Source organism: Mytilus californianus, unplaced genomic scaffold (assembly GCF_021869535.1).
Source record: "Mytilus californianus isolate M0D057914Y unplaced genomic scaffold, xbMytCali1.0.p SCAF_2, whole genome shotgun sequence".
Taxonomy (NCBI): Eukaryota; Metazoa; Mollusca; class Bivalvia; order Mytilida; family Mytilidae; genus Mytilus; species Mytilus californianus.
The window spans coordinates 99,510,149-99,533,794 of NW_026262668.1; the positions used below are offsets into that span (position 1 = coordinate 99,510,149).

General features: G+C 32.3%; 1 protein-coding gene and 1 long non-coding RNA gene across 3 annotated transcripts in view; one reads left to right on the top strand and one right to left on the bottom strand.

Moving 5' to 3' along the window:
• LOC127730536 (tubulin monoglutamylase TTLL4-like) overlaps positions 1 to 23,637 on the bottom strand; it is a 72,467-nt gene extending 48,830 nt beyond the window's left edge. The window contains exons 1-2 of one of the 2 annotated variants that reach the window (XM_052238971.1): positions 23,545 to 23,637; positions 12,961 to 14,356 (exon numbers count right to left, since the gene is read on the bottom strand). In XM_052238971.1, the coding sequence (XP_052094931.1) occupies positions 12,961 to 14,291 (1,331 nt within the window). In that variant the 5' untranslated portion in view covers positions 14,292 to 14,356; positions 23,545 to 23,637. Of the gene's footprint in view, positions 1 to 12,960; positions 14,357 to 16,065; positions 16,185 to 23,544 lie in introns of those variants that run through there. The other variant, XM_052238970.1, reaches the window with a different exon arrangement.
• LOC127730563 (uncharacterized) overlaps positions 1 to 23,646 on the top strand; it is a 345,980-nt gene that overhangs the window by 283,386 nt on the left and 38,948 nt on the right. The window lies entirely within an intron of this gene.

Sequence of the window (23,646 nt, forward strand, 5' to 3'; positions counted from 1 at the left end):
TGAGGAATGCTAAACTGTATGACATAATCATAAGTACTTTAGATCAACTAGAAATGATTTATGTAAGATAGATAAGTCAGTTTATAAATCAAGGCCTTTTATGTCACCCAAAGTACTTTTCATATCTAATGTCAATATTGGCTTTCATTTCACATGTTTAAATGTTTGGTTTATTTTACCTTTAATGAAGAAGAAAAATATTTACCTTAACTACTTTTGTAACAAACCTAAATATACAGGTGTGAATAAAAAGTGATAAATGTTTGATTTATACATTACTATTAGTTTATTGCAAATTTCACAAGTAAAACTGAAAAATTTCATTTTGTACTGGTATTCATATTTAGGTATGTCTTAATTACAAAATGACAATATTAAAAATAATGAGATGTACTATAGTTATCAATGAGACAACTATCTACTAAAGACAAAATGATAAGATGTAGTATAGTTATCAATGAGACAACTGTCTACCAAAGACAAAATAATGAGATGTAGTCTAGTTATCAATGAGACAACTGTCTACTAAAGACAAAACTAGAGGCTCTAAAGAGCCTGTGTCGCTCACCTTGGTCTATGTGCATATTAAACAAAGGACACAGGTGGATTCATGACAAAATTGTGTTTTGGTGATGGTGATGTGTTTGTAGATCTTACTTTACTGAACATTCTTGATGCTTACAATTATCTCTATCTATAATGAACTTGGCCCTGTAGTTTCAGTTGAAATTATTTTGTAAAAATTTACAAAATTTATGAAAATTGTTAAAAATTTATTATAAAGGGCAATAACTCCTTAAGGGGTCAATTGACCATTTTGGTCATGTGACTTATTTGTAGGTCTTACTTTGGGTGCAATCAACAGTTTTTTTCTATGACGTCATATTTTAAGGGACCATGCCTAAGTGACCCTTAGTGGTGGAATGGTTAATAAAGATACTTGTATAAAACTAGATATTACTGGAATCAGAATTTTCTCTAGTTTATATTGAAATAATAATATACTGTACTTTTAATATAGTAAAAAAGTTCTATCCAGAGAAAATGGGGAAAAAGTTGCCTAATCTGAACATAAAAAACCTGAAATCAGGTCATGTGCATACCCATGTAAACATGATACAGGCACATTTTCCATAATCAAAACTGTATGAAATTCATAGGTTTTTACCTGGCCTTTAATAAAAATCTTGTTTCAGGGTACGGTTTCCTGCTTCGAAAAGAGCTACAGTGGCTGCAAATAAGTTTTCAATTTTCACTGCCAAAAAAACAGGATGTTTACAGTGTTGTCTCCCCTCAAAACATGAATATTTAATCTTATTTTTAAAATTATTTTAATCATTCAACCTGTTTAATTTGAAAGCTAATTAACTAATTTTTACAATCAAATACAAAAAACATGATACTTTTTCACCAATTATATGAATAAAAAGGGATTTCCCTCCATGGTTATTTTTAGTCGGGGAATAACCCCTAGTTTTTTATACGAAACTGTTTATAGCATCCTTAAGCAAAACTTTGTATGCGATATATAAAAAAATCTCTACTTTTCTGAATCTGTACATTATATCGATTAAAATGATGTCTTACTTTAAGGATTGCGACCATCGATAGTGAAACTACAGCTCATTTTTTATGTCGCATAGTATTGGCATATTGGCCAGTGGCAAATAGTTAAACTGGCATATTCCAAACATTTCCTGTATCACATTTTCATCAGTTATACAAAGAAAACAAATCATAAAATTGGGTTTCTATTGAATAAATAGAATAAAAACTATGAAATAAACATAAATAAAGTTACTTTAAACAGATTTTGTCCCTAGTATTATATGAACTAAGGTGTAGCTGAGTTGAGAAAAATATTGAAATAGTGTATTTCTTAGGAACGGCACTTGTAGCTATTTGACTATAAAAAGTACCAAATATATAATATAATGAATAAAAATGTATGTTACACTGATCAGTAGTAAAGGTCAAAGTAGAAAAAATCTACACTTTTCATGTGCAACTTTTGGTTCCAAATATATGAGAGAATGAATAAAATTATTATGACGTCTCAAAAAGATGAAAAAACTTCAAAATTTGCACACAGTCTGGTTTTCTCATATCTGGTTGCTATGTACAAATCTGTAATATTTGCATTAAATATACCAAACTGATGCTTTTAAATTAATGTATGCATGCCATATGATATTTTTCAGAATTGTTTTACTCCATTCAGTAACACATTTCTATGCTAAAACCTCACTATATTATATGTTTGACCTTTTAAGGGTGCAATCAACAGTTTTTTTCTATGACGTCATATTTTAAGGGACCATGCCTAAGTGACCCTTAGTGGTGGAATGGTTAATAAAGATACTTGTATAAAACTAGATATTACTGGAATCAGAATTTTCTCTAGTTTATATTGAAATAATAATATACTGTACTTTTAATATAGTAAAAAAGTTCTATCCAGAGAAAATGGGGAAAAAGTTGCCTAATCTGAACATAAAAAACCTGAAATCAGGTCATGTGCATACCCATGTAAACATGATACAGGCACATTTTCCATAATCAAAACTGTATGAAATTCATAGGTTTTTACCTGGCCTTTAATAAAAATCTTGTTTCAGGGTACGGTTTCCTGCTTCGAAAAGAGCTACAGTGGCTGCAAATAAGTTTTCAATTTTCACTGCCAAAAAAACAGGATGTTTACAGTGTTGTCTCCCCTCAAAACATGAATATTTAATCTTATTTTTAAAATTATTTTAATCATTCAACCTGTTTAATTTGAAAGCTAATTAACTAATTTTTACAATCAAATACAAAAAACATGATACTTTTTCACCAATTATATGAATAAAAAGGGATTTCCCTCCATGGTTATTTTTAGTCGGGGAATAACCCCTAGTTTTTTATACGAAACTGTTTATAGCATCCTTAAGCAAAACTTTGTATGCGATATATAAAAAAATCTCTACTTTTCTGAATCTGTACATTATATCGATTAAAATGATGTCTTACTTTAAGGATTGCGACCATCGATAGTGAAACTACAGCTCATTTTTTATGTCGCATAGTATTGGCATATTGGCCAGTGGCAAATAGTTAAACTGGCATATTCCAAACATTTCCTGTATCACATTTTCATCAGTTATACAAAGAAAACAAATCATAAAATTGGGTTTCTATTGAATAAATAGAATAAAAACTATGAAATAAACATAAATAAAGTTACTTTAAACAGATTTTGTCCCTAGTATTATATGAACTAAGGTGTAGCTGAGTTGAGAAAAATATTGAAATAGTGTATTTCTTAGGAACGGCACTTGTAGCTATTTGACTATAAAAAGTACCAAATATATAATATAATGAATAAAAATGTATGTTACACTGATCAGTAGTAAAGGTCAAAGTAGAAAAAATCTACACTTTTCATGTGCAACTTTTGGTTCCAAATATATGAGAGAATGAATAAAATTATTATGACGTCTCAAAAAGATGAAAAAACTTCAAAATTTGCACACAGTCTGGTTTTCTCATATCTGGTTGCTATGTACAAATCTGTAATATTTGCATTAAATATACCAAACTGATGCTTTTAAATTAATGTATGCATGCCATATGATATTTTTCAGAATTGTTTTACTCCATTCAGTAACACATTTCTATGCTAAAACCTCACTATATTATATGTTTGACCTTTTAAGGGTGCAATCAACAGTTTTTTTCTATGACGTCATATTTTAAGGGACCATGCCTAAGTGACCCTTAGTGGTGGAATGGTTAATAAAGATACTTGTATAAAACTAGATATTACTGGAATCAGAATTTTCTCTAGTTTATATTGAAATAATAATATACTGTACTTTTAATATAGTAAAAAAGTTCTATCCAGAGAAAATGGGGAAAAAGTTGCCTAATCTGAACATAAAAAACCTGAAATCAGGTCATGTGCATACCCATGTAAACATGATACAGGCACATTTTCCATAATCAAAACTGTATGAAATTCATAGGTTTTTACCTGGCCTTTAATAAAAATCTTGTTTCAGGGTACGGTTTCCTGCTTCGAAAAAAGCTACAGTGGCTGCAAATAAGTTTTCAATTTTCACTGCCAAAAAAACAGGATGTTTACAGTGTTGTCTCCCCTCAAAACATGAATATTTAATCTTATTTTTAAAATTATTTTAATCATTCAACCTGTTTAATTTGAAAGCTAATTAACTAATTTTTACAATCAAATACAAAAAACATGATACTTTTTCACCAATTATATGAATAAAAAGGGATTTCCCTCCATGGTTATTTTTAGTCGGGGAATAACCCCTAGTTTTTTATACGAAACTGTTTATAGCATCCTTTGCTGTACATTATTGCTCTTTACAGTTTATCTCTATCTATAAAAATATTCAAGATAATAACCAAAACCTGAAAAAATTTCTAAAAATTACCAATTCAGGGGCAGCAACCCAACAACGGGTTGCCTGAATGGTCTGAAAATTTAAGGGCAGATAGATCTTGACCTAATGAACAATTTTGTTTGTGAAAGATTTGCTATAAATGCTTTGGGTTTAGATATATGAGCCAAAAACTGCATTTTACTCTATTTACTATTATTAGCCATGTCGGCCATCTTGGTTTGAGGGCGGGGTCATCAGACACAATTTTTAAACTACATACCCTAATGATGATTGTTTACAACTTTAGTTTAATTCATCTTAGTAGTTTCAGAGGAGAAGATTTTTGTAAAAGATAACAAAAATTTACGAAAAATTGTTAAAAATTGACTATAAAAGAGCAATAACTCCTTAAGGGGTCAACTGACCATTTTGGTCATGTTGACTTATTTGTAGATCTTACTTTGCTGAACATTATTGCTGTTTACAGTTTATCTCTATCTATAATAATATTCAAGATAATAACCAAATACGGCAAAATTTCCTTAAAATTACTAATTCAGGGGCAGCAACCTAACAACGGGTTGTCCGATTCATCTGAAAATTTCAGGGCAGATAGATCTTGAGCTAATAAACATTTTTACCCTGTCAGATTTGCTCTCAATGCTTTGGTTTCAGAGATATAAGCCAAAATCTACATTTTATCCCTATGTGCTATTTTTAGCCATGGCGGCCATCTTGGTTGGTTGGCCGGGTCACCGGACACATTTTTTAAACTAGATACCCTAATGATGATATTGGCCAAGTTTGGTTAAATTTGGCCCAGTAGTTTCAGAGGAGAAGATTTTTGTAAAAGTTTACGGATGACGGACGACGGACGCGGGACGACGGACGACGGACGCCAAGTGATGAGAAAAGCTCACTTGGCCCTTTGGGCCAGGTGAGCTAATAATGAGATGTAGTATAGTTATCAATGAGACAACTGTCTACCAAAGACAAAATAATAAGATGTAGTCTAGTTATCAATGAGACAACTGTCTACTAAAGACAAAATAATGAGATGTAGTATAGTTATCAATGAGACAACTGTCTACCAAAGACAAAATAATGAGATGTAGTAGTTATCAATGAGACAACTATCTACTAAAGACAAAATGATAAGATGTAGTATAGTTATCAATGAGACAACTATCTACCAAAGATAAACTATCAAGATGTAGTATAGTTATCAATGAGACAACTATCTGCTAAAGACAAAATAATGAGATGTAGTATAGTTATCAATGAGACAACTGTCTACCAAAGACAAAATAATGAGATGTAGTATAGTTATCAATGAGACAACTATCTGCCAAAGACAAAATAATGAGATGTGGTATAGTTATCAATGAGGCAACTATCTACCAAAGACAAAATAATGAGATGTAGTATAGTTATCAATGAGACAACTATCTACCAAAGACAAAATGATAAGATGTAGTAAAGTTATCAATGAGACAACTATCTACTAAAGACAAAATGATAAGATGTAGTATAGTTATCAATGAGACAACTATCTACCAAAGACAAAATGATAAGAATGTAAACAACTGCAGGTCACCATTATGTCTTCAAAAATGACCAATACCCATCATGATAAAGGATAACAAAAAAATGTGAAACAATATCAATTCAATAGAGAAAAACAACTGTCTAATGACAAGGCAATGATGGGTCATCGTTGATTTTTTCAAATAAAATTTTATTTCTAAATCAAAAATGAAATGAAAAATGTAAAACAATTCAAATGAGAAAACTAACAACCTGATTTATGTACAAAACAATAAACGAAAAACAAATAACATACACAGCAACAACCACTGAATTACAGGCTCCTAACTTGGGACAGGTATATATCTAGGATTCTTTCTATTAAAAAACAACACTCATTAAAAGATATATAAAATTTTAATATTATGCAATCTCTTCCAAATTAATGAATTCAATCTTCAAACATGCTACAACCCTTGACATCAATTACTTACCATACTCATTCTGAATGTAAATTAAAGCAACATTTTGGGGTCTATACAACAGGACAATTGAATCGAAACTACCATATATAACAAATGACTTTTGAATAATTGATATCAATGACAGGAAATGGTGCCAGTAGCCTTTGTAAAAGGTTCCAATAGACACTCTCATAACACTATCTTAGTATTAGAAATGATTTTGTAACAGAAGAACTTCTATAGAAAGCATTGATTTTTCTCCTAAGTAATAGAAAAAGTCTCCTAAAAGAATCAATTTAATTTTCGAGTCGTTATCAATGGTAGAATTGATTTTCAAAATGGCATTTACTTGTAACGATAGCATGCACAATTTGTTACGTAATGAACTTTTCTGTCTTACAGTTCATTACCTTTTACTTCTATAATGTCTATAGAATTAAGCTGAGATTTAATAATTACAAACATGTCAATGGATGTTCTGTATAATAGTTTATTCCAATTTCTCATTAAATATTCAAATAATGTCTGAATAAGTTATCTATATTTCATATGGCATCTTTTATTATTCAGAAAATCACTTTATTTTGAATAGCTGTGAACAAAACAATGGGAGGTAACTGTGTTTTATTTGAATACTAACAGTTCTGTTGTGACAACAGAGTCATCTCAATAAGTAAATTTGTATGTATCAAATTTGTTCTTTTATCTCAGTGACACCAGTATTTTCTTCCATTCTACATGTATTTAGTACAGATAATTTGTAGTATGAATATTAAACCAAACAATGTTATTATGGGTAAAATTATCTAAATATCTAAATACATGCTTATACATACATACATCATTCATCAAAACAGCATACATACACCATTCATCAAGACAGCCACTTTATTATTCCATTTAATATTTGATCTTTTTTGTATAAACATTTAGTTTCAATCACAAAAGACATATAACTACTTCCAGATATATGCCACTGCATTCGAAACTGCTTCATTCTCCAAATTTGTACCTACACTGTTAAGCTTGGGAATAACAAAAGGAAACCTTCTCTTAGCTACCACACCAAATAAGTGGACAACCAATGAATAAGACTATGAAGTGAATAAGGACTTAACAGAATCAAACACAACAATGATTGGATGAACTTCCTATGGAAGTGTTTTACAGACAAGTACTACATGCAACAGTTCACAGTTTTAACAACATTTTCAAGAGATATCCATTCTAAAAAGAAACACTGAATTGACTTGTGTAGAAACTAAAGAAATTCTGTAATCATTAACAATGTTTGAGTCTTCCAAGGAAGACATGGGTCACCTGTCATCTCCAAATGATAAAAGAGTCCATGTTTTGAAGCCAAAAAAACCTAAAAATCATAAAGTTCAAAATTTTAAAAAAGCAGGTGCACAACTTCATGTCTTGTAGAAGAATCTTTTTGGGTAAATTATGTCCAGTTTTTTGAAGGAGTAGTGGCTTAACAAAGTGTGACAAGGAGGATGAGGCCAAAAGACAATAGAAGTAATCCTTATTGGTTGCCCCATCTGGAGGCTGTTAGGTACCACATAACTTATGAGGATGGGGCCTAAAGACAACAGAAGTAATCCTTATTGGTTGCCCCATCTGAAGGCTGTTAGGTACCACATAACTTATGAGGATGAGGCCTAAAGACAACATAAGTAATCCTTATTGGTTGCCCCATCTGGAGGCTGTTAGGTACCATATAACTTATGAGGATGAGGCCTAAAGACAACATAAGTAATCCTTATTGGTTGCCCCATCTGGAGGCTGTTAGGTACCACATAACTTATGAGGATGAGGCCTAAAGACAACATAAGTAATCCTTATTGGTTGTCCCATCTGGAGGCTGTTAGGTACCATATAACTTATGAGGATGAGGCCTAAAGACAACATAAGTAATCCTTATTGGTTGCCCCATCTGGAGGCTGTTAGGTACCATATAACTTATGAGGATGAGGCCTAAAGACAACATAAGTAATCCTTATTGGTTGCCCCATCTGGAGGCTGTTAGGTACCACATAACTTATGAGGATGAGGCCTAAAGACAACATAAGTAATCCTTATTGGTTGTCCCATCTGGAGGCTGTTAGGTACCATATAACTTATGAGGATGAGGCCTAAACACAACATAAGTAATCCTTATTGGTTGCCCCGTCTGGAGGCTGTTAGGTACCATATAACTTATGAGGATGAGGCCTAAAGACAACATAAGTAATCCTTATTGGTTGCCCCATCTGGAGGCTGTTAGGTACCACATAACTTATGAGGATGAGGCCTAAAGACAACATAAGTAATCCTTATTGGTTGTCCCATCTGGAGGCTGTTAGGTACCACATAACTTATGAGGATGAGGCCTAAAGACAACATAAGTAATCCTTATTAGTTGCCCCATCTGGAGGCTGTTAGGTACCACATAACTTATGAGGATGAGGCCTAATAAAGACAACATAAGTAATCCTTATTGGTTGTCCCATCTGGAGGCTGTTAGGTACCACATAACTTATGAGGATGAGGCCTAAAGACAACATAAGTAATCCTTATTAGTTGCCCCATCTGGAGGCTGTTAGGTACCACATAACTTATGAGGATGAGGCCTAAAGACAACATAAGTAATCCTTATTGGTTGTCCCATCTGGAGGCTGTTAGGTACCACATAACTTAAGAGGATGAGGCCTAAAGACAACATAAGTAATCCTTATTAGTTGCCCCATCTGGAGGCTGTTAGGTACCACATAACTTATGAGGATGAGGCCTAAAGACAACATAAGTAATCCTTATTGGTTGTCCCATCTGGAGGCTGTTAGGTACCACATAACTTATGAGGATGAGGCCTAAAGACAACATAAGTAATCCTTATTAGTTGCCCCATCTGGAGGCTGTTAGGTACCACATAACTTATGAGGATGAGGCCTAAACACAACAGAAGTAATCCTTATTGGTTGTCCCATCTGGAGGCTGTTAGGTACCACATAACTTATGAGGATGAGGCCTAAAGACAACATAAGTAATCCTTATTGGTTGTCCCATCTGGAGGCTGTTAGGTACCACATAACTTATGAGGATGAGGCCTAAAGACAACATAAGTAATCCTTATTAGTTGCCCCATCTGGAGGCTGTTAGGTACCACATAACTTATGAGGATGAGGCCTAAAGACAACATAAGTAATCCTTATTGGTTGTCCCATCTGGAGGCTGTTAGGTACCACATAACTTATGAGGATGAGGCCTAAAGACAACATAAGTAATCCTTATTGGTTGTCCCATCTGGAGGCTGTTAGGTACCACATAACTTATGAGGATGAGGCCTAAAGACAACATAAGTAATCCTTATTAGTTGCCCCATCTGGAGGCTGTTAGGTACCACATAACTTATGAGGATGAGGCCTAAAGACAACATAAGTAATCCTTATTGGTTGTCCCATCTGGAGGCTGTTAGGTACCACATAACTTATGAGGATGAGGCCTAAAGACAACATAAGTAATCCTTATTGGTTGTCCCATCTGGAGGCTGTTAGGTACCACATAACTTATGAGGATGAGGCCTAAAGACAACATAAGTAATCCTTATTGGTTGTCCCATCTGGAGGCTGTTAGGTACCACATAACTTATGAGGATGAGGCCTAAAGACAACATAAGTAATCCTTATTAGTTGCCCCATCTGGAGGCTGTTAGGTACCACATAACTTATGAGGATGAGGCCTAAAGACAACATTAGTAATCCTTATTGGTTGTCCCATCTGGAGGCTGTTAGGTACCACATAACTTATGAGGATGAGGCCTAAAGACAACATAAGTAATCCTTATTGGTTGTCCCATCTGGAGGCTGTTAGGTACCACATAACTTATGAGGATGAGGCCTAAAGACAACATAAGTAATCCTTATTGGTTGTCCCATCTGGAGGCTGTTAGGTACCACATAACTTATGAGGATGAGGCCTAAAGACAACATAAGTAATCCTTATTAGTTGCCCCATCTGGAGGCTGTTAGGTACCACATAACTTATGAGGATGAGGCCTAAAGACAACATAAGTAATCCTTATTGGTTGTCCCATCTGGAGGCTGTTAGGTACCACATAACTCACCATTATACACTACTAAATAGTTACTACAATTGTTTTGAAGACAACATGTTATTTATTTATCTTTTCATGGACATCTGAAATTTATTTTAAAAGTAAAATTCCCTCAGGATTCTAGCCAATTTTTTGTCACTCTAAAGAGTGCAACTTATTGTAATTCATTGCACAAAGTGCACTTTAGAAGGAACATGAAAGGAATTGGAATAATCAAGATCAATACATATGTTTGTACGAATGTATATATTTAAACAGGAAAAATTCTCACAACTTTATTTATTCTTAACATTAATAAATCCTCAGATGTGATTTGAATACTAAGTTTATATCTATATATATACCTATCAATTCATTGGAATTTATGACAATTATCACTACTCAAAGCCAAACATAGATACATGTATTTACTTTGTAAATCTAGGTTCATATGACTTAAATTTCCCATTTGCATTCTACAATGCAATGAGTCATATGATATACCTTATAAAATCAGTATAGGAGATGCATGTCATTGTACATCACAGACAAGATACAATAACATCTGACCATATATACTGATGTTAAAAACATTACAAATAAACTTAGTAAGACAGTGTTAAATGAATATGAATTGTTTTATGTTTATTTCATATTGTGTAGTCTGTTTAAAAAACAATAATTCATTGTTTAATGCAGTCTCAATAGATCACCATAACAATATAGGGAGATACAGAGTAAACCTTTATACATTGTACGTACATGTACTAGTAATGTATATGTCAGATATAAAAAAAACAAGATGATCAATGACAATGTGGAAATTAAAAACCACAAGAAAGAAAGAAAACGAAATGGCAAAAAGAAACGACAGGTAATAGCCCAAAAATCCAAAAGATTTAGTCACATACATGTACATGTAAATCATACAAATATTGATGCCAATGATGGAGAGTTGTCTCATTGGCACTCATACCACATCTTCTTATATATAAATAATAGGGGATGAACTCGGGTACTAAATAAAGGCATAAAGTGTTTTTTGCTTAAGTTCAGCTAAACTGGTGTCAACAGTCATACATCATGTACCATGTTCATTTTTTGTAGCTTAATATATCTGTAATTCAATCCTCATGCTTAGACAGAGGCCCGCCAGCTGACCAGCTGTCTTCCATTTGGCCACAGGCCCAGGCTTGTAAAATTTCTATCTGGCTCGAAAGAATTTCCACTACCATGACTACAGGCCAATGAAATCTATACAAAATTTTCCATAAAAATGAGAGTTGGGCCTGTAGCTGCAAAAGCTTACTTGTAATATTTATCAATATATGTAACCACTACAGTCTAATAGAATCTACATGTATACAATATGTTCCAAAAAAATTAGTGGTGGGCCTATGTATACATCATGTACATGAAACTTCTCAAAAACAGCTGCTCAACTATTTTCAGTTTTCAGTTTTCTACAAGTACATGTACGTCATGTACAAAATGTATAAGAAATTGTATCTTATTCTTAAGTTGATATTTTGTTTTTTTATTGAATTCTTGGTATAGATCTTGATCTGGTCTCTGTTCTTCTTAGAAGACAATCCCTTTCCAATTGGACATTTGGTTTTCTAATCTTTCATTAGAGAAAAAAAGTCAACATTGTACTGTTAACATCTGTACCACCACGAAATCATTCAACAGGGAGAGGGGAAAACGCAAATGTTTAACTGTCATCTTAGGCTTAATGCTAGCCCAGGGTATGAGTATGTTGGACAGATAAAAAAGATACATATTTTTGTAACTCAAATAATAACTCAACTTTCCATGCAGGGGGTACAACAATGAAAGTCTAAAATAAAATGTTCATTAAAAATATTTCAATTTGTTTGACATGTAAGTAAATACATACATGTACAAAAGTATGTCATGTATGTATTAAACATAATAATTTAAATATTTGTTTTTTTGTTTTTTAAGAGATATATACATCTATTTATATAAGACAAAAGAATTAAAAGAATCAGCAGAATATTTGTTGGACTGTAAGAGGATTTGACAAGAACACAATATTCATTGTCACAACTCACATTATATATTTCTTGTCTGATTAATTTGTGTGGGAAATGTCAGGTTATCATGGAACATCTTACAACTTGGTTGATCATGTAGTCAAACTTCAACAACTTCAAAAAGGCAAATTCTGCGAAATAAAACTGAGATAAATTTCTGCACTATACATGTATATGCAGGGGTTTCATTATCTATTATGTTGACTGGTACTTTCCCAGTTTGTAGGTGGTACTTTTCAATTTATTCCATGAATACCTTATATAAAAATTCCTACATTTAGGCGGTACTTGTCAATAGCATAGGAGGGTAAAAGTACCGGGTACCACCTCCTAATGAATGGCCTGATATGTATTTAATTAAACAAATGTAAAAATATATATTTTCTTTGCCAAGAAAGACTAATGAAACTGTCTTTTAAAATGAATAAACTCATCATTATACATACCCAGGTACTGAATCTTCATCTTCGTCTCCTTCATCCTCTGCACCATCTTCTGTATCAACTTTCTCCAATTTCTCTCTCTGTTTTGCTTTAGTTTGACTTCCTACAGCTGGAGGACGCTGTTCATGCAACATTTCTTCAGATTTTGATCCCTTTCTATAAAACATTGTATTGCTTCCATTATTAGATTTATTTTCAATGGTATTGCTTCCGCTATAAGATTTATTTTCAATGGGAGTAGTTTTGACATAAGTAGCAGAGACACTACTGTTTGTAATGCTTTTGGGCTTTTGTTCAGCTGGAGGTGTGACAGTTGTTGCAGTTGTCTGAAGTGGTTTATTGCCCTGTGTCTTATTTGACACTACTTCGTCTTCCGAGGGTGGGTTCATCACTTCATAATAAGGCTTTGTTGGTGTGTAATTCAAATTACGAACTTTCGAAGGCATTTCTGGGGTAGAGGATTTACTTGAACTGCTAGCACTTCCAGGTTTGGGTATAGAAGACACTTGTCTAATAATGGGTTTTGTTTGTCCATTTTGAATTATTTTTGGATTCTCAGTCACTTTAGTGATAATGTTGTTAATTTGAGCACTGAAATTTGCAGGTGGTGTTACTTTCTGAATAACAGTTGTACCATTAGTCTCAATTGTTGTGATCTGTCCATTCATTAAGTTTAAATTTGAAGTGACAGTTTTTTGTACAGTTGGTGATTTTGATGTTTCTGAGACTGGAGTTGACATTTGACTAGTTCTTGATCCACTAGATGATGATGATTGCTCACGGTTATTGTTCTCATTTAGTCTAGATATTATTTCTTTTGTTATAGGTGCCTCTTTCTTAATAGCACTTTGTGGTCGCATAAAAGAATTAACTGGAAAAGGCACTTGACTTTGGCCAGGATTAACTGGAACGGCACTTTTAGTTTTTTGAATTTTCTGTGAATGCTGATTCTGAAGATCATTTACAATATCTTTGGCACTCAATGGACGAGCATAAGGATTACTATTACTTTTTGTAGGTGGCACTGGCTTTCCAATGTTATTTGGTGAAACATAAGTCTGACCACCCTGTCTATAACTAGTAACAGAGTTTGTGGTTCGACTTATCCTAAAAGGGGCTGGTACCATTGGTTCCATGTCTGATGCCTGACTGAGATTGCTGTATGAATGATGGACATCATTAGGTGAGTAAACACCATCTGACTGATGGAAGGCATGTAACTGTTTAGCAACTGGCTGGTACTTAAGCATGGGTTTCTGAGCAGTTTGTCTTAAAGGTAGCTGTTTCTTCAAGGAAATATCCTCCATACCACCAAATAACCTTGGGTCCCCCATGTTAACGTGTGGGGCTTTTTGCTATCTAATTTCCATTTTCAGCCTCAGTTTTCTTTAAGGAACATCTAAAAAGAAAAAGAGGTTGGATATTAAGTATATCTTTAACAAATAACATAAAATAAATGTATAGTGCTGTGGTAGATTGGAATTGTTAGTCAAATTCAAATCAAAATACAAATGTTCATGATTAGAGACCGTATGTAGGCCCAGGTTACTATTTATATATCACATGTAGTCAAAACACAAATTTTAAGAAATTTTATGGTTGTATGAAATTACTGACTGAAAATTAATGAACATGATGTCAAACTAAAGGCTTTAAAGAGCCTTTGTCACTCACCTAGGCCTATGTGCATCTTCAACAGTGGACATTTTCCAACATTGTAGACTAGAATATAATTCATGACAAAAATCTCTTTTTTATTGATCTTGTTTTAGTGATCATTTTATCTGTTTGCAGTTTTTCTCTGTCTTCTTTAGTATTTGCCCAAAACGCAAAAAGGGTAAAAAAATTGTCATTTAAGGACAATAATGTCTATAATGAGTCTACTAACGATTTTGGCAAAATTCAACTGTCTTGCTGATCAGTTTTGCTTTAAAAGTTTCTCTATCTTTATGGTAATCAAGATATTAGGCAAAAATGAAAACAATTGGCAAAATTCCTCATTCAAGGGCAATAACTCCAGTAAGAAGTCTCTGACAGTTTTGATAAGAATGAACAAATTCTGCAAACAATTTCGCTTTATACAGACAGAAAAAAAAGATTGGAATAAAATTCAAAATTCGTCCTTCAAACTCTTCAACAGTATCACTTCACAAGGTCACATGATTTGTTTATCTAATGCAATTTTAATGAAATAGTTATTGTCATTGGTTATTGTTAAACAAAAAATCCACAACAGAGACCTCTAGTTAATAGTAAATTATGAAACAACAACTAATGGGGGGGGGGGGGGGGGGGGGGGGTAGGAGGGGTCCTGATCCCGAAATCCCGGGCTTAAAAACATGGAATCCCGAGGTCCCGAATTTAAAAAAAATTAAATGCCGACATCCCGAAATTCGAAAAAAGAATTCTCGGATCACGATAAAGGTCCTACTGCCCCCCCCCCCCCCCCCCCCCTACTAATGTACCTCACTGTGAAAACCATTATTTTAATGAGAAATTATACAAATTTGTATCATTCAAGTAACAGAATAATATTTAGTGTGAAAGTTTTAATTCAAATGATGTTTTGTCATGCCATGATGTTAATGATCCAAAATCATTCATAATATTTCACTAGATTTTATCTCTGTCAATAGTCCATTTGACAATATTACAGACTTTGTTTCCAATTTTATAATTTCTTGAAAAGGTAAACATCATCTACATGTAGATAGGATAAGCAGCTTAGAATTGATGTATTCCTGCATATAAAAACCTTAAGGAAAGGGTTTTAATGTACGTAAGCTTTTAATTTCATTGCATAATCAAATATTATTTTTTTATAATGTGTCTGTTTTAATGTTGACAAGGTTTTCTTGTTCTTGACAAGTCCAAGCAAAAATTTACAAAATATCTTTCTTTAAAAAATCTAGGTTTGAATACAATTTTGTAGATTTGTTAAAATTCAGTTTATCTTATAGTAGAATTGAATTATTCCATTAAATCAACAAATACAGAAAGTGTTTGGGCAGGCTTTCACCTAATACTTCAAATTTTTAAATGAGATCTTTATGCTGTTTTCAGTGCAAAAGTTATTTGATGATATAAGAGTCAAAATATCATTCTTACCTGTTATTGAAAAGAAAGTCAACATTGTCAAATGATTCCAATAAAACTGTTTCTTTGTATGTGAAAATTCAATTTATTTCCAATTCAAATCGATTTCATTTTAAATGTATATATCTCATACAAAATTTATCTGCTATTAGGTAAACAGGTCTTTAAATATCAAATTTCCATATACATAGATATATAACTTCTTCTTAGTTGAATACCATTGACAATAATTTAAAATGTTGGTTCTTTTAGGTAAAAAATTGTTTAAATGTGTTTACTAATGATAAAATGAAACTTGATTTAAATCTTACATATGGGCAAGAATATAATAATGTAAAACTGCTAATGTCAATTCCAATACTGTGTTCTGTATGTACATGTAGTGTCAGTTTAATAGATCTAAGTACTACATTTTTAAGACAAATATTAATTCATTTACCGGTATTCCTTATACCACATCAAATTAATTTATTCAATTCTCCTTTTTTTTCTCTCAGCATGTTTCAACATGTTACTTTTACAAGAACATTTACAGTGCAAATCGATTTAGGATTTTTGAGTTGACAGCATACTTATTCAACTCAAAACAAGATTTATCAACAAAGTTGATTTTATTTGGCAAAAATTCAAGTGTGGAGGCCAAACACTATGCTTTGCATGCAGACTATGGATCAAATTGGTGTGTATTTCAAAAAAAGTAAGCTGTAACTACATGTATGAGACATTGTTGAAAGTTGAGGTTCAATGTTCAGTATCAAACTGGAAGTGGGGAGACTGAGTCATCGTTAGCATGTCCAGATTTTGCCCTTTTCAATAAAAGATATTTATTTTGAACATGTTAAATGGAATTTTGAACTGATTTCAAAACTTCTGTTTGAAATCATTGGTTTAAAACACAAAAAACAAGGAATTATTTGAATTTTGAATATTTTTAAATTCTGGAAAATTGATAAGAACTGTACATGTATGATGAGGACTAACCCAATTAAGGAGGGTTAGCCATGCATGCATGCATGCTATATGGTGGTAAGTTAGTTCATACTGAAATATCAGTGAAAGAAATCTGAACTTAGCACATGGCTAACTCTTCTTAGTTGGGTTAGTTTTCATCATACATAACATTTCTTTTCAATTTTCCAGAATTCAAAATTATTCCAGATTATTATTAAGATTTTTGATCCTGGAAAAGGAAACGTACAGGTGCAAGGCCAGGATTTTGAAAAAGGGGGTTGCCTGGCAAGACAACATTAGGAGTTGGACTTGTAAAAAGTCTATGCATTAACAATATGTGTGGCTTTATAAGGTGGGGGGTCTAGGCCCCCTGACCCCATAAATCTGCTTCTGACGAGAACATGCTAGTGCGATATGATTATGAAACCTGCTTTGTACTAGACCAACACACTGAGCCAAATCTTTAACGTGCTAGTTCACAAGGTAAAAGTCTGCAGGAAGACATGTCACTCTACCTGGATACATTATTCAAACTCCAAGCAGACCAGTCTTTGTTCTTACTTCTTAACACCTCATGCAGAGAAGCAGCAAATACCAATTTTACTGTCTTCAAGAAGGAAGCTGAGTTTGGCAAAAAAAAAAAACAGGATAAAGGGACATTTTACAGGGTTCTCACTTAGGATTTTTGCAATGTGGAGTCCAACAGTGAGAAGCAAAAATGCTACTGCTATATAATTTATCATTTAAGTCTCTGTGACAAATAAGTGCAAGCAAAAGACACGTTTTTAAACTTTTGCTGTAAAATTAAATGATTATAGCTAGGCTCAGTTGATACAATATTTTACAATCTTGATGCATCTTTGGACTCTGACACTAGTTTTGAAAATGATGAGTCCAGGGATCACAAGATCGGGTTAAGATTTTAAAATGTATGTAACTATTTCAGTTGACATGAAGATTTTCATTATAAAAAATGACTTTGTTCATCTAGGAATGTCAAACTGCCAATGTAACATACATCAGATAAAGCTTTATTTTCATCTTAAGAAGTGTATTTGCAAATTTAATTCACAAACTAAAAACACTTGCCCCCAGCAGCTATGAAATAGGCTAAAGCAGAAGAAAGATTTATTCTTTCAAATAAAAATAAATTAGCACAGAATGCATCGAACATATGGACCAGATAAAATTGCATTTTGCTACATTTGCGCATTAAAAACACGATCCCTGAAACAATAAAGCAAACACTGTCATGCTAAACATTCATTTGTACCCTTATCTTGTGTGACTTGAAACAATAAATTTCTGTCTGACAGATCCATAAAGCATTTCTCGCACATTTAATACAGCTTATCAGTGTTATCACTGCTGCTGACCAAATATTATATGAAATCATTCTGTTCAGCATGTTCAGAAGTACAGGAAAATGATTCTAGAACACTTCACAAGCATGACATTGACAAGTGTTAAAATCACAAAAAAAACAATTGAGAAAGTTGTAGCCACAAGTACGAATAGCACATGTAAATAGAAAATTAATACAGTTCACAGTCGCGAAACACGTGACTTCGTCGTGATCAGTTTCACGGAAAAATGGCGCCCGTCAAATTATTATAGTTCGCTTGGATGTAAACTTTAAACGTAAGTATTTTCATATCATCGTGTTCACACATAGGACCCCCCTCAACATATGCATATTTTCCTTGCAAATATTTTGATGCATATTAAGTTATATTTCACTATAGGTTTCATAGAGAACAGTCACGAAATATTTCAGACCTGCTGAAGATTGTTTGGGATTGTGTAGACGATATGACCGTAAAATCACTTTAAATCCATTTGTTTGTCTTATTTTCACCAATCGTGTACAGAAACTACCTATATTTACTAAATCATTCATATGAACTAGCGCCAATGTATATTTTTGACATTAATGCGAGCTGAGCGCAATAATATTTTTTTTGTCAATAAATGATTAGGCCAAAATAAAAATATTGTATGTTTGCCCAAACGCGACCGACCCAAAAAAAACCAGCCGACTCAAATTCTTTTTTTGCCGTTTTTTTTAAGAATTTTTTTTTCGGATCTTTTTCGTGTCCGCTCCGTCATCGTATAAAACTTAATGTTCGTCGTCTTTGCGTTTGAAAGTAACTGTGAATAAGATTAAAAGAAAGCGTGTAAGAGACGCAGTTAATCGATATTCGATGATCTCGGTTTTTATCTTCTGATTTAACGAACGGTTACTTCTGCTTCGGCGCCGGCTACTTCAAAATTGTCAAAAATAATATTTTCACAAAGTTTTCATTTTTTACCAAGTCGATGAAACATTGATAATTAAAGAAATTCAGACATAAACGATTCATTTTCTGAAGAACAGAGATTTAAGCATTGACTTTACAGTGTGAAGCAGATTATTTAATAAAAAGACAACTTTTTATCACTTCATTCACTTCCGGTACTTGTTACACGAGATCGTACATCAATCTAACTTTCGGCGACAACATAAGTTTGTTACTTCATTTGAACGTGATAAAAATTGCTTCCAGTAAATGTTTAATCCATTTATTGCATTAAAAACGTTATATTCCTTTCCAAATAGCTTGTCAAACATCGTTTATTTTTGTAAATTTCTTCGTCCTTAACTGGTTTCTAACTACGGATCGGAAACGGACCAGCTATGACCGAAATCCGTATTTTTACAATAATAACTACGGAGGCATGAATGGAACAGCTGACAAGGAAATTGGTCCCAAATGGAAAAAATTACGCATTCCACACGCATAAACAGACTATTTGTTAGATTTACTTGATTAATGTATATAATTCCATATATATGGATTGTTTCAAAATATTGATTAAACTTTCTTAATTCACTCTGGGACTATAATACTAATATCAATATATATGGCCCATCTTAACTTTGTATATCTTTTGATGAGAAACACTGAATTTCATAAACATGATAAACAAGATAGTTTTTGAATTGAATTGAATTGTGATTTATATATTATAATTTCTTTATCTTTTTGTCATAAAAAAAAATCTTTTTAGTGCTAGATATTTAGTTGGTAGTTTCTCACAAGAACCTAAACTTAAACAACTTTGAATTTGAACTTTTACTTTAATTGTATACTCAGATATGAATTGAACAATATAAAAAGAACATTATTTACATATGACCCTTTTTACCATAGGTAGTAAAAACCAAACATTGTAGCACAGTGTGCAAAGGAGCAGTTCTCTTTCAAATCTCACCACTTCTCCCTATCAGTTTCAAAAAGAGAAGTCACTTCTCCCTATGATTCTGAAGTAGTGTGAGCCCTGCATGATTATGCATTTAAGGATGTACTTAGGTCAGGTTTTGGAATTTCTGTCAGATGTTTGGACTCTGTTTTTTTCCTACGATACAGGGTAAAATATTTTGCCCCATGACCCCCATTTTTTTTTTCATATATAATACTTCAATTACTAACTCATAAAAGGTCATATACCAAAATTTAAGCCGATTGTAGATTTCTTCTCTTTCCATTAGTTTGCTTCTTAACTTTAATGCTCTTGAAGTCTTCTGACTTATAGTATCAATTTTAAATTCTACATTTTTCTAATTTCACCAAAGTACATCCTTAAAGACTCACCTTTTTGCCTGAAACAGTCCAATTCATCATTTGATTTATTGTAATAAGTTTGTGAAATTGTTAATACTGAGAAATAAAAAAAAATGTTTTCTATGGGTTAGAATTATTTGAATAATTGCATGTCTACAGTTAAACTAAAAATATTTTCAACTAATAAGATCAAATTTGAATCGTTTCCTGAATGATCACCATGTCTTACAGAGTCATGCCTTCATCATTTTCCTCAAACAACTTCAACTACTTGTTAGCTGAAAGTCTTGTTATAGTGATAATAATATTTATGTGATCAACTTTATAGAAAATATGACCATCTTGCTGCTCATTTACCTTATCATCATTAAAAAAAATGGTGTTTGATTAGGACTAAATTAGAGTTCAGGAGCCCCCAGAATGCAGGATTTTTGCACCATTTTAGAAAAAAAAATCTCGCCGTGATGGGCGACGTCCGCAATCCTTGCCTGCTACTTTAATTATTAATCATGCTACTTCAAAACCTAGTGACATCCCTGTAAAGAAGTAAAACATGAGAAAATGGCAGACAGTTTTTCATGGCTTTTGATTGTCTCTACAAAGGTTTGACGGAAAAAAAGATATACTGTTTTAATATTTTCATACAAATTCTGATAAAAAAAAAGAATTTGCCTACCTACCTACCCACACCCAGTCATCATGGGTCGGGTTTGGGCAAACTGAAATATTTTTAATTGTGGCCTTAATTTTGATAAAAGGTAATATATTAGGTTCCAATGTACACAATGTTCTGTTGTGCTTACTACTAATAGTAGTTAGAAAAGATTTTTCCCATAGTAAATGATGAGCAAGGAGACATCTATTAACATATTTTGATATTTCACATGTATGATTTAAAAATATATAGAGACATTAAAATAAATGTAATGCATGACTTTAAAGAGGGGAATACATGCATTTTGGTGCAATATATATTGGAATTTGGCAATTTTTTCGGGCAACCAGCAAATTCTGTAGTAATGTCTTGTAACAAGGTCAATATTTTCCCTAGGGTTTTACACAGAAGACAATAAATAAAATAGGATATGCCTGAAAGTTTTGCAGATTATTTTCAGTAAATGTTTTATGGCAGTGTCTGTGCGATCCTGCATGCAGGGATGAGTAGTCAAATTGGCATTCGTAGGCTACGCATACCCGCTTCCAGTTTTATAATTAAATGTCATCCGATCAGGGATAAAACGTGAATTAACCGCAGAAGTTATCGCAATTAGTGAATATTCACAGAGATGAAAAACGTCCCTGGTTAGTTTTTAAATATTTTTCCTTTAAATATTAACTATAATTATTGATATAATCAGGGATTTGTATTATTAAGCATTACAAACAAGTGAGAAAAACAAATCAAAATAAAACCAGTTTAAGTTCTTAAAATAAATATATAAATAAAATAGATTATCTATACATATATATATATATATCACATAATTAATTAAATTAGTTTAAGATCATCAAACATAACATTGTTCATTGTAACTTATATATGAATACCTGAAATATTTTATTATATTTCAGGTGCAACAATAGAAATAGTATGAATCCGGAGTTCTGAATGGATGTATAATTATCAAATGCATCTATTTTCATACATATGGAATTTGATCGTATTACTTGCTTCTTTAAGGATGTATACCTCTGAGGAGCCAAAAATTTCTAGAATTAAACTTTTTTTCTTAACCTGATTTTTGGGTTTATATGACTGTAAAAAAATAATTGGTGAAGAAAAATTCATATGGTGGTGCACTTCTTTTTTCGCTACGGCCCTTTGAAAGTACCCAATGTTGATGACTTTCCCATTTTTCATCAATTTTTTTCCCATTTTTGGGCTATTATCGTGAAAAAAATCACAGTTCCACAATTAAACTTTTTTTCATACTTTCTATAAAGATGAATTGGACCAATCGGAATAAATTTAACTTAGAAAAACTATAGGTAGGTGTTAATATAAGAAAGTTTTATCATATTTTGATGCTTTTTCATGTCAAATTTACCATGCTGTCAATTTTGTAAATTTGTGATTTTTCTCTGTTTTAACTTCTTTGTTATAAATGATTAAAAAAATACATATCTAAGAAAATTGAAAAAGTAAAAAGTGATATGGGATGTACAATGTACATGTTTCTGGTAAAATCATTTCGTGTACCCCTCACCCCTTTTCTCAAAATTTTGGCTAAAAAGACTTATTACTCAAAAACTACTTACATATGTATTGTAAATACACAATTTTTTCACAGAGTTAAGTTTGATTATGATATTTATCAAATTCATTGCTATTTTCCACTTGTATCACATGTTTTGGAAATAATTCCAGAACGAGATTCCAACGAGCCTGAAACGTCAGAAGAATACATCCTTAACTTATGTACATGTATACACTAAAGCTTTATTTTTAGTTGTTTTAGATATTCTAAAATTTTGGATTCTGTTTTGCATTTTACTAGAAAATTATTTTCACACTCGAGAATTTACATAGCTTTTTTCAAATTCAGTATAATTTTATTCCTTTAATGTACATTTACTAATCTTATCTAATTTTTATCATGTTTTCTTTTACAGGGACTGTACAGTTTTATTTTATGGACATCCTATAGAAGAATATGATTTGTTATTCAAATTAATTAAGGAGCCATTATCTCATCTAATATGTACAACCGACCTGAAATTTAATTACAATTAACGAAATTGAAACTTTCCCAAAATTAAACTGAAAATAGAAGAAAAATATTTCATATTGAAAAACCTGCCTTATGTTTCGCTTAAATTGCAACGGACTACTTCAGGTTTTGCCTTAATTCATTTACAAAGTCTTGAGAACATGTTAATTATTCAAGCTAAACAAGTTTCATTAATGAAAATGTAAACATTGATGAAAACATACCCATCACAAACGTGTTACCGCTTGATGATACTAGGCAACATGCCGCTGTAACTGTCCAATCAGTTTCCTTCGTTATTAGTAATTTCAGCCAATCATTCACAG